This window comes from Mercenaria mercenaria, chromosome 8 (assembly GCF_021730395.1).
Source record: "Mercenaria mercenaria strain notata chromosome 8, MADL_Memer_1, whole genome shotgun sequence".
Taxonomy (NCBI): Eukaryota; Metazoa; Mollusca; class Bivalvia; order Venerida; family Veneridae; genus Mercenaria; species Mercenaria mercenaria.
In genome coordinates, this window is record NC_069368.1 from 15301710 (window position 1) to 15314945 (window position 13236).

Below are 13236 nucleotides of genomic sequence, written 5' to 3' on the forward strand. Positions count from 1 at the left end.
TTCTGTTCTATTCTGCTAATATCCATGCCAAAACTGAACTGCCACTACTAGCACATTTGACATCTCCCAATGATCAGACTAATGTTCGATTCTGACGATAAAGGGTGTTTAAAATAACGGTTGTTTGGCCATTAGTTAATGAACGAAATGGGTGAATCATCTGATAATTAAATTTAGTAGACAAGATGTTTTGGTTCCTCGCACCATTTTGGTCATTTGAGTGCAACCTGTCAATACTTACGAACAACAACTGTTATCCCCGTTCCGGGATCTGGGATAATATGATGTGGGGAAGTGATAAATAAATTTTGTAGTCTAGGTTATATACATACTGAATATTTTTTGTAAGACTGCTTTTATATTGTTCCAAGTATGTGAAAAAAAAAATCCTACAAAGTTTTATGAAACAGGCTCAAGAACATCTTTTAGTTTTAAATATATCAATTAGAAATAACATAAACACAATGATAAATATTTTTGTAATATATAGCATAACAAGATATTACATACTAAAATGATTTACATGCATATATTAATCAAGAATAAAGATTAGGTCGCTTAACATATCAACCACTAGTTCTCCATTGACAACGAAGATGGGCCACAAAGATGAAAAGACTCTGAATGGCAGTTATTGGGGATGGGATGTGTTGTGGATGAAGTCTTGATGAGTAAGAAACAATACTGAGAAACACAGTCAAGTAAAAGTAAAAACTGTCAAAAGTAAAAATATAAAACAGGACTCATTTCAAAAAAAAATTTAAGAACTGCAACAAAGATGGGAGGGAGTTGTGAAGGGACATTTAGAGACTAAGTGAAAACCATTACTTCCTTCCAGATAGACAGATGAACAGACAAATGCCGGCGCCAGTAGTGGGGTGGGGGAGGGTTTCAGAGCTCTGCAACAGCTCTCGTGACTTTATCACACGAAGTGAAAAGAAAACTTAGATGCTAATTAATTTTTGTGTTAGAAAACTATCAAATAATCTAAAATGCCAACCCCCCCCCCCTCCCCCCCCCCCCCCCCCCCCCCCCGACCACAGTGAATATTGTTTTTATTACTCATCCATAAATTGAACATCAGCTTGATTAAACCAAACACACATTAAAAGTTCAACTGAACAGTTAAGAGGTCAGCTAAGGATAGTAGGGACACAGCCTTTAATTACAATTCCCAAAGAGATGCATTCATTGCATGCAAATATTCAGCTATATTGCAGCAGGTAAACTTATTAATGAAATTATACATTAGTTTTAAAACTAAGTGTTAAAGTTGACTTTAAGTAATCTGATTACAGAAAAAACCTGGTTGTTATCATTTAGTTACACCATTTTCTTCAGTGCAAATCCCTATTTCAAATGGCATGTTCTAATCTCTGGCATAAGATGAATGATGGCTAATTAATGACTCTCCAGACCGGTTTCTCATTCTGTTTGACCTGCAGCAAATAAACAATACAGGTTAATACTGCCTGCTACTGTAATTGTATATTTAGATTTTATGTCATTCATTTCTATATGTACAATAAAATCTAGCCTGGCCTGGCCCGGCCTACTCGAAAATTTGGCTCATGGGGCCGGGTCAGGCCAGGCCAGAGTTTAGAACATGCCGTATTCGGTAGACAGATTTTTCACAATTTACTCTCAGTAATCACCTCTGTGTTTTTGTGGTATCAGTTAGTAAATCTATGCTATATAAGATACAAATATTATTAAGTCCTATACAGAGAAGTAGCAGATTCTGGAAATACCAGTCCCAGCACGGACCCTTGATAGATATACTTGACACATATCTATATTGAAACACTCCATATTTTGTCCAGAAGCTCGCGTTTTCTTACTCGTAGATCACTTCTTTAAGTCGAAACTCACTTTTTCAGATTTAACTCGAAACTCACTTTTTTAGGTTTAACTCGAAACTCACTTTTTTAACTCGAAACTCACTTTTTTAAGCTCGAAACTCACTTTTTTAAAGGTTCAACTCGAAACTCACTTTTTTAAACTCGAAACTCACTTTTTTAACTCGAAACTCACTTTTTTAAAGGTTCAACTCGAAACTCACTTTTTTAAACTCGAAACTCACTTTTTTAACTCGAAACTCACTTTTTTAACTCGAAACTCACCACTCACCAAAAATTAAACCTCATTCATAGACTGGCATTTAAACAGAAAATAAATCTACCAAAAACCCGCAACCATCAGACATTTCAAGGCTTTGATTACATTTTCTTAAAGAATATTGTCAGTGCTGTAAAAAACATCAAATGGGAGTCATGTACTTCAGTCAAACAAACAAACTACAATATCAACTAAAAATGATACCCCAAATTGTATGACCTACATTTCCATAATAAATCTGTCATGCTATCATATTATTGCTAAAATGCTTCCTTCTTGTCAAGTATAGATCTGTTATGTGATTTCAGCAAACAAAATGTAAAAAAGGAAGAAAAAAAAAGCTCTACAGAGCAAAGAAGGAGGATTTTTTGAATACGCCATTTTGCAACTACCATGACTTTTTCCGTGCCAGTTTTCTGTTTAGTGTCTGTATACCTTAATTGTGACCCTTGCATTGCTTAATTCTGTTGAATCTGGATTGACCAGTAATGACACTTGACTTTCATTACTATGTACACTTCATAGAACCAATTAAATGCCAGTGCAATAACACATTCATGTATAAGAAATATAAATTTGTCAAACAAATGTATTAGAGAAGTACCAGCGCCGTAGCCACACTGAGGCAAACCGAGGCGGTTGCCTCGGTTAAAATTTGAGGAGCCAAAAAAGTGAGTAAAAAGTAGGCCTGTCACACTGATGAAAAATTCAGTTATAAAAGTTCAAAACAGTATATTAATATCATTAGAATAATATCAGAATATCATTTGCCTCATGACAATATTGAGGCAAGGTGAGGCAGAAATCCTAGCAGTCATATTGATAGCCTTGCCAGGTCCGGATTCAGCGGCCGGGCCGAGGAGGCCTGTGCCCCCACCCCCACCCTCCCCAAACCAAGTTGACTGAGAAGTGACCAATTGCACCCAATTATCTATTATCATTATCATCAAATTTAAGCCCAAAAGCACCAGAGGCCACCAGCTCTACTTCATACCAATATTTCAAAATTTTCCAGGAAAAGAGTCCCATGACCTCACTAAAATGAGGGGAAAACCCCTCCCATACCTCAAAATTTTGACCCAAAGAATGCACCAGAGGCTACCATTTCATACCTGTATTTCAAATTTTTCCAGGGCGAGAGCCCCTGACTCACCTAAATTGAGAGGGTTCCCCCTAAAGTATCTCAAACTTTAAACCAAACAGTTCACCATAGGCCACCATTTCGTACCTGTATTTCAAAATTTTCCAGGAAGAGAGCCCCTGACCCTACCAAAATGAGGGGGTGGGGGTGGAAACTCCCACCATAGATCTACCTCAACATTTAGACCAAACAGTACACCATAGGCCCCCCATTTCGTATCTGTATTTCAAATTTTTCCAGGGCCAGAGCCCCCTGACTCCCCTAAAATTAGAGGGTTCCCCTAAGGTACCTCAAAATTTAAGCCAAAAAGTGCACCATAGGCTACAATTTCGTATCTATATTTCAAAATTTTAGGAAGATATCCCCTTGAACCCATTAAAATACTTTAAAATCTAGACCAAGAAAAGGACCAGAGGCCACCATTTCATACCTGTATTTCAAGATTTTCCAGGGCGAGAGCCCCTGACCGCCCTAAAATGAGGGGGTTTCCCCTAAAGTATCTCAAAACTTAGACCAAAAAAAAATGCACCATAGGCCACCATTTCGTACCTATATTCTAAGATTTCCAAGAAGAGAGCCACTGACTACACTAAACTGAGGGGGGGAACCCCCTTCCATTCCTTAAAATTTAGACCAAAAATGCACCAGAGGCCGCCATTTCATACCTGTTTTTCAAAATTTTCCAGGGAGAGAGCCCCCTGAACCCCTAAAATGAGAGGGTTCCTCCTACAGTACCTCAGCATTTAGACCAAAAATGCAATATATGCCATTATATCGTATCTATATTTCAAAATTCCTATGAATAGTGACCCTGACCCCCTAAAATGAAGGGTAATTCAAAAATTCTAGGGGAGACCCCCTGAGACCACCCCCACACCCTAACATGGACAGAGCCCCCCCCCCCCGTACCTATCCCCTCTCGGGCTATAAACTAATAAACTACTAGTAAACTGATAAAAAACATGTTGTTGTGTCTTTACTGATGGCTTTCTGATTTTATTTTGATAAAGCCCCAGTTATCCTTACAAGTTATCAATGTATTTTTTTTCTTAAAATATGAAAGTAACTGAGATAAATAGGGGTAAAAGAACGATTTTTACTTTTTTACTGTGATGTAACACAGAGAGTGCCCAGAACGCACCAGAGACGTCATGGGGAAAACAATTCTGTGCGGGGGGCATGCCCCAGCACCCCCGTAGATTGCCTCGGTTAAAATTTGTGTCTGGCTACGGCACTGAGTACTGGGAAACCTGTTACAACTCTTAGATATCTATTGAATGGGTGTAAATATCAGTTTCTTTTATTTTATGGGTGTTTGGATGAGTCATTTGATTTGAAAACATGATTATGTCATACTATACTGTTATGTAACATACAAAAATGATCCATTGAAGGGCCTCTCTTTTTATATAAATCTATTGCCCTAATAAAAATACAGATATATAGGTTAACTCATGGACCTAAACATGTGAATATTTTTTACTTTTTTTTTTTTGATATGTTATACATTTGATCCGTGAATTCTGTTTTTTTTTTACTTATGTTAAGTTCAGAAATATGATATTTCAACGATTGAAATAAATTAATTTGCCCTTAAAATGTGATGTTTTAACTATTTCCCCTTTAAGGACCTCATATTATTTTTCCTGAGTCATGTATATTGAGTGTGTATAAAATGTAATTGAATACATTTTGTGTCAAGGGTTGTAATTGGTTAAGGTAATGAATTAACATTTTGAAATCGTTGTAGATATATTTAATTGAAATAAATAAAAGGTAGTTCCCCTTTGGGGCCTCATGTTTTGGTCTATTCAAGCCAACAAATCGTATATGTAGTCCATTTCTGATCCAGTATACTTTATAACACTTTATAATACAACTTTCATTCTTTCTTCATAAGAAACATCTTTTCACATGCAGTTTTGAAATTAAACATACAGTAAAATCTGATTGCCTCCCTTTTTAGTATGTATCTTGAGAAATAAAAGTATTTTGTAGTAAACTTTGTATATTGTCAATACCAAATGGTTGTTTGGCTATGCTAGTGATATGTTATCCATGTTTAGATCATATGAAACATTACTTTATAGATAAATTTCAATTTAAAGGAAAAAATATTATTATTTTCAAGACATTTTACCTCCCTTTTTTAAACTGATTTAAAAGGAGGTTCCAGGGCAGATATAGCGTGTCTCCTCCTTTTGTAGGATTTGGGATACCTTAAAGTAATTTCATGCAAACTTTGGTGCTTTCTTCACAAAGGGGAACATCTTTGCCATTTTTTGTTCCATATCTTACTCGCTACACTTACGAATGTGCGATTATCTCATAGTAATGTACTAAGCTACTAAGAATCATAATTGTCTTTTGAAAAACTACAATTTCATTTTTCTTAATTTACCTACATATAGCAGTGAGAGAAAATGCCGTGTGCAGATATAAACATAACTCTGTTTTGAATATGTATTGATTAATCTTCTTTTGCATAGGTTTACTGGAAACAAGAAATTTTAACTTGTTATACATACAGATGTTCATACATATTAAGAGTAACTTATCTGAAACAATTAAGGAATTACAGCAATTTCATTTATTCTTTGGTTATTCAATGATCATTAGTAAAACATTTTATCTCAAATTTAGGAAATCCGCACCAGTTGTATAGATCTATATAAATTAGTTTGCATATTAAGGGTTAATAATGCCTTTGTTTAAAATGTGGCTGACACTTTTTGCGTTATGAACATAAAATATATCAATTTCGTGTAAGATCCGTTTTACCATTATTGTTTTCTTTGATATTTGTCAAAGGTTTGAATACTGATGAGCAAAGTAGAAAGTTTTATTGAATCAATTGTTTTGTATTACCTCCCTTTATGAAACTAGCTGTAAAAGTTTATGTACAATATTGAAAGCAGCGCTTTTCTAACCATATAAGTATGCATAACATCTATTTGGATAGCTGTTTCATCTTTTTTTAACATAAAATTCAAAGCCATATGGAACTTAGAGCAACATCAATAATTTAATGTCACGAAGTAACAGTCGATTGTTACAAAAACTTCCAGTTTTTTAGTGGCAGTACACATTTATACTGTGTTTAGCTATACATGCATGCAGTGTGTACTATTTAAATCCTAATGCATAGTACTTTGAATAAAGATATATATAGTTGTTGATTTTGTATTTACATAAACTGTATGAAGTAATTGTTCGTGTTTTCAAATACTAAATTTGGATCTAATATATCTTTCATATCGTATATATTTCCTGTGTCTATTTGGAGAGCATATTTCAGTATACTGATAGTTCTTGTTAAATGTGTAATCATTCATTTTTTTTATTTGACAGGCTCAGTGGTACCGCATACGGACAGTGTAATATCAGAAAATCCAAACGAGGTAAGAAATTGTCAAAATAACTCCCGCTCCGCAGAGAAGTCTTGTGATGCAACGCCAACAACGCAAGAGGTTTTCCGAATATCGAGGCCATTGATCGTAAAAAGCAAAGATAAGCTCACATCAAGAAGTAATAAACTAGTACCTGAACAATCACTTGATAACACAATGACAACAAATTGCAGACAAATGAACATTAAGAAAAGTTTAAACGCAAAGCCAAGAAATATTCAAACGGACTCATGTAGCTCAAATGGGAAGTGGTCTGGATATAGGAACAAGCAGTCTCTGATACCGTGTAATAGTCACAATGCAATTTTGTTACCACGACCTCAGATTGCAAATGCAGCTTTGCCTGAGGCTCATATTCAACGAATTCCAGTACTCAACAATACACAGTTTCAACTACCGAAAAATTTACTAATTGATACCGAGAGCTCTTTGCCTTTCTTGCCTCGATTTGTAAAAAGCAATGTTTCAGACAATGGTAATCTGCATTTAAACCATACGAACGTGAGATCGACTGTGGAATATGCAGATGGAACCGTAAATAAAAAACCAAGATTGACCTCTAACGTTTCAGAAGCCGTTTGTCTCGAAAATACTTTTAATCTCGGTAAAAATGATAGCAGCAGAGTAAGAAATACCAGAGAAGATAGCAAGACTGTAGAAAACAGTGCAAACATGGCCGAAGATAAGCAAATGAGTGAAGGCAATTGTCAAAAAATGAACACACTTAATAGTGATTTAATAGATAACGCAAACATTGGAGTAAAAGAAATGTGTAATCGGGAAATCAAGTGTAAACCACTAGAACAAAATTTCACCAAAAATGATGAGATCAATTCATCAGTTTGTCCATCAGTTATTTTGGCTTCAGCCGTTCAGAAAGAAAGTTGCCCTAAGCTGCCTGGAACTACAAATGTGCAGAATGGGAAGTCCAGTTCTAAAACAGTAGTAAGTGATTTTATAACAAAGTGTCCTTCAACGAACCAGAGCTTTACAGAGGAACTACCTCATCAATGTGATGCGTTTAAAGATGAAGTGCAAAAGGATGTGATAGTACCTGTCAGTGTAGAATGCTCTACCACTTCCATATTAGAGCCTGAAAATTCAAATATCTTTGAGAAGACAAAAACTGACTGCAAAACAAACAGTACAGAAAATATTATCTACAAAGATGCGGATGAGGGAGAGTTTCGAGGATGCGACAGCTTATCAAATTCGATAAACAAAGAAGCCGTTGTTGATCGTACTATGACGACTCCAAGCAGTAAAAAAAGGAAAAGGCCGCATCGGGTTAATAAAAAATCGAAATATGCTGCCAAAGATGATGATGATGATAAGGAAAAGTGCAAGAAAAGTTATATAGTAAAAAATGAGAGTTCACATAAAAAACAAAAAGGAAAAGAATTAAGCGTAAAACATATTCAATCCAAGCAGCCCTTCCTACAGAATTCTAAAGCTTACCAAGATATAGAATCTCGCTACATGGGACATGACCTAACAGGTTCAACGTCGGTGGAAAAGGTTTTTGAGGAAAGATGTGACATAATCAACAAAGTGGAATCTGAAAAGCTGTCAAAAGTGAAAGACCACCACCTTCTTAAACTTTCTGATAAAGAGCGAGAATACTTGAGAAATAAATGCTACCTGGATAATGATCTAACTGTTGATGTCAGGCGCAGATTTGAAGAACAAACAGGCTCTAAAAATGACACTGTGACGGGTGCACCGCAATGTAACATTGATGGCAATGAAACTGTTAATAAGGATGTAATAAGAAAAGAAACAAGTCTTTTGTCCGGAACAAAAAATTCGAAACTTAGTTCAGGACGCAACACCGATCAAAATCCAGTTGTTTCCGAGGCTTCTACGAGTTTTGCTTCTAAAAGAAAAGCCGAAAGTACAAATGACAAAGAGCAGTTGTTTAAACTGCATCTGAAGCCGCCTGAAAAGGAAAAACAAATAGGTGGCCAAACTGTTGGACAATGTCAGTCAAGTGTCAGTCTTGAGCAGCCCGTAGTCCGATTGCAGTGCTTAGATTGTATACCTAACGAAAAACAAGGACTCGCTGTGGAAAATTCCGAGAAACCGCGCAGTATCCATATAAACCAGCATATTGCAAACTTTCCGACAACTTCGAAAAAGGTATATTACGTTGTTAACAGCAGCGACATTTCAAGATTTAAAAATCCAGCCGGTAGTGCAAACAGTGTGACTGATCTTAAAAACAAGATATCGGCGTCACCAGCATCTTCGTCGCCGGATATCACACATACGATTGGTCCAATAAATATGACCATAAATACAACAATGTGTCAATCGTCTACAAACAATAAACAATTTCCTGCCGATCTAATGCATAAGATATCGACAACATCCAGTTCAAATGTAGCCGTCTCTGACAATCAGTTGGAACCAGAGCAAGAACTGCTCCTGCACAAAATGGAGAACCATACATTGAAACTCGCTCAGAATAACGTAGCTCCACCGAAGACATATAGCAGTAAATTAACAGTTAAGAGACTACTAGAAGCTAAGCGAGATAACAGGAAAAACAACGTTGTAATAAGCAGACAAATGGACGGAAAATCAAAGCAGGCAGCTTCCTTTCCAGTGCAACTTTATGGAAGGGCAATGTTTGGAGGTTCATTTAAGGCAACAGTTGAAACAAGCAAATTAGAGGGAACCTCTGGTAATACGGAGATTTTACCCAATGGTTTGCCTTCTAACACATCTGCAGTTGTATCCAGTAGTTCTAGCGGAAACCCAGTTTCTAGCAGTTCTTCGAGTCTCGTCCACCAATACATTTACCAAAATGGAATTCAAACGCAAACAGGTAGAAATGTAAATATTGTAAACCCGGTCCTCATACCGATTTCAAAAATTCAGCGGACTTTAATCTCGTCGGCGTCTCTTTTCTCTTTGCCGTCAATGACGAGGAAGCCTGACACGCTTACACCATCTGAGATTAATTCATCAATTAGCACCAGCACTTTGTCATTTCAAAGCGGAAGTGAGAAAAGAAAACCGGTTTATATCAAAATTGGAGAACAGACTATGATTGTGAAACGGAGTGAAGATAAATCTAGCACCAAAAGAAAAACTTTACCCGCTCCAAAACCAAAGCGTACAATTGCTGATGATTATAAAAGAAAACATCGACGGTCCAGAGGGATGTTTATACAGAGAGGACATCATATAAGTCTCAGAACAAAGTTAAGGAAACTACTGAAGAGATCTGATAAGTCAGTGCACAAATTGATGAATTCTTTGGATCTTGTTCCTGTGGATTTGCTGAAACAATTTACAGATACAAAGGTAAAAAAGGATTCATCGGAGAGTGAATTCGACAAATCATGCAAAGAAATGCGTGTAAATGAGATTAAGGAAACGACAAAAGTACCTACAGAAGATGGCGCTTCTGAAAATATTTCCAGAGAACAGAAATCGAAGGTTTTCAGTAATCCAACAAATATGGCAAATGTAGTGCAAATAAGTAAGCACGAAGATGGAAGTGTCAATTACAGCATTCAACAGATGCAGGTACTATACAGAAAACCAGGATCAACCAAATTTCAGCGTTCATTTAGACACTTAGGCTTTTCTTGTCGTCTGCAGTTCTCCGCTGATGGAATAATTGAGAAAATTTATATAGAAAGTCTTCAAAGGGGACTTTATCTACTTGAAAATGTCAACGGGAACAAAGCAAAACTTACGAAAAAAAGGAAACTTAACACGTCTCTTGTTCCGTACCCACCGCATATTGCTACAATTCCGAGTGGTTCTTTGTGTATCGCTGTTGGTGACATATATCCTGAAGAACAGAAAAGTCAGTATATATTCGAGACAGAAAGCAAGGATATTCACAGCATAATTGATAGATTCCTGAGGCCGTGTGCCATGCAGAACATGCATGATTTTATCGACAAACGCTATAGCTCTATCACTGATCAAAGTATGTCTCCCAGATGTAGTTCGCCGATGTTTTATTCTGAAGAAATGAGAGATGCTTTCGACTTCTTCGAGGGTTCTTTCGATTGCTCCAGTAAAGGGTTACCTGTTGCTAAAAGATCTGAAACGAGTTTTGCGAAACATGATATACAGACAAGATTCAGCGAAAGAGCAATGGCATTAAAGATCAAACAAAACGAACTATTTGAAAGTTGTAGAAAACTTAAGTCTGAACAACCTTTAAAAGAAGGGTATAAAAAGAAGAGAGAGAAAATCCTACATAGTAATCCATCAAGAACAGAGATAACTAAGAGAAACGATGACGGGGGAGTCAGAATACTCAGTCATGTACGAGATATTTTCAATGGAGAGGAACCATGTTGTGTAACTACAACATATCCTTGTGCTAATGACACAAATGATAATAATCCCGATGTAGATGTGAAGTGAAATTTCACAATGAAATATTTGTATTAGGAGACCAGCATGTTCATGATTTTATAGACATAGCGGAAATGGTAATTAACCGAAATTAGTCGGGCTTTTTTATGCTAGAGACATTTTATGTAGCGACTACGATATACTCCTCATGATTCAATACATTAATCATTAAACCAGCCACAACTATGACTGTCGTGTGCGATATTTTAGGTATTTCATGAAGAATTTATTAAATTGAATATGATATATTGTTGCATGTAATTTAGGTTTTGATCCATGTTTTTTTGCGGCTTGAACTTAAAATTTATCCATTTTACTCGACAGACAACGTTCTATCCACAAGTTTGAGTTAACTTCCATTGGGCTGAAATATAGTGCTATTAAGATACCCCAACCGATTCTATATTTTCTAGCCGATGCTATTTTTTGTCACGAAAATATATTCTACAGTTCATTAATTAAGCTGCACTATATAAAAAGCAATCTTCGACGAACTGTACAGGAGATATATTTACAAACACGCAAAAGGGTCTTAAGGATAGTATAATAACACATGTAAATCTACCATGTCGTTGTGTAAATAACTAAATGAAACTTATTTATTGACTCTCTTTTTCTTTTGGACATGTTACCTGAACAACATATTTGAACTAAGTAAAGAATAAGACGCTTGTGCTACCGCGAGTGATTAATAGACGTGAGGTCATTGTTTTTATGTGGAATTTTATTTCGAGCATATTTTAATACAAGCTGGTGCTAAGATTAGTTTTCAATCAGTATTTGTTTTCATATGATAAACATTGAGAAGTTAAAAAGGTTATGTCCAGTGCAAAATCATTATGATAAAGAAAACCTTTTGGTAGCATAAAGCATCATTATTCATTATACGTAAAAAAGGACCTATATAACATCACTGTGCATTTCAGCCACTTGGTCATTAAAATTACAATATTAGAAGTGCGTTTTTGTTTTCGCTGCATACGTTTTAAACTTGTATATTGCAGTTTAGATAGTATTAATACAACAAACACAATTTAAAAAATTCTAAAATATTGTGTTTTATTATTTCATTGCCCAAAATATCATATTTTCGTGCCCCAAAAACTTTGGGGCACTTAGAGTTGACCTTGTCCGTGCGTCTGTCCGTCTGGTCGTCCGTCGTGAACAATTTCTTTATGCGACATATCTTCCAGAAGCGCTGAATGGATTTTTATACAACTTGACCTGGATGTTCCTTGGTTGGTTCTCTACCAAAGTTGTTCGAACGGTTCCGCTTGGTTGCACACAGATCCCGCCAGAATAAAAATAGAAAAATATTCAAACGACATCTCCTAAACCGCTGGTCCGATTAAAAAATCACATAAATAGTCCTTATGTAACCTTGACCCTCTACCATGAAAATACTGCATAAGATTAAATACACATTGTCTACGTAAGGAAAACATCATTCTTCTTAAAGTGGCATTATGTGTATCTTACTGGACGCAGTGTGATTTTGGTGAATGTTCTATAAAAGCAACTTTCAGTTGCTATGCATTTAAATGTGTTCAATTAACGATGATGCCACATAAGTTTTTGAAGTTGATGTTTTATGAATAAAGAAATCGGACTAATAAAATAATAGTTCTTTTCTTCAATCTTCTACGCAGTGATCTCCCTTACCTATAGGTAGAGATTTCTGCAGTTAAGGGAAGCAACTCTTGCATGCAGTTTGACTTTTCTTAGTCAAAATAAGCCGTGAAAAGTCATATTAGGAAAGTTATTTTTTCGTACTGGTAACAGGAAGAGTTTGGTATATTGAGTTAAAAGCTATAATTTTCCTCCACTCTTTTTACACAGACATTTATTTCAGCTGGATTTTTACTTGAAAAATGCACATAATTCCACTTTAAATATAAGTGCGCTAAGAAACGTATAGTGCCGAAGCGAATAATGTCAATGAAAACATGCTTTATACACCTTTTAATTGAATTATATCACATTTCTTTAAAGTAAAGTGATGCGTTTAGTATAATCCGTGATTCACTACCTTATTCTACGGATTTTTGTGTCAAATTTAAGGAGTGGAGTATTTTTGTTCGTTTAGACATGTAGAAACCAAATGGGACTTCTTGCAAATCCTATTAGTGCGCTGGTAGTTCTTGGAAGATTCGCAGGGAGTTCCGTTTTGGTTTATACCTC

The 13236-nt window shown here is 35.9% G+C and overlaps 1 protein-coding gene across 2 annotated transcripts in view; it reads left to right on the forward strand.

The window, feature by feature from the left end:
- Positions 1-12107, forward strand: part of LOC123523005 (uncharacterized) — a 47565-nt gene extending 35458 nt beyond the window's left edge. For both annotated transcript variants that reach the window (XM_053549426.1, XM_053549427.1), the window contains exon 3: positions 6611-12107. In XM_053549426.1, the coding sequence (XP_053405401.1) occupies positions 6611-11064 (4454 nt within the window). In that variant the 3' untranslated portion in view covers positions 11065-12107. The remainder of the gene's footprint in view (positions 1-6610) is intronic.
- Positions 12108-13236: the final 1129 nt, after the last annotated feature.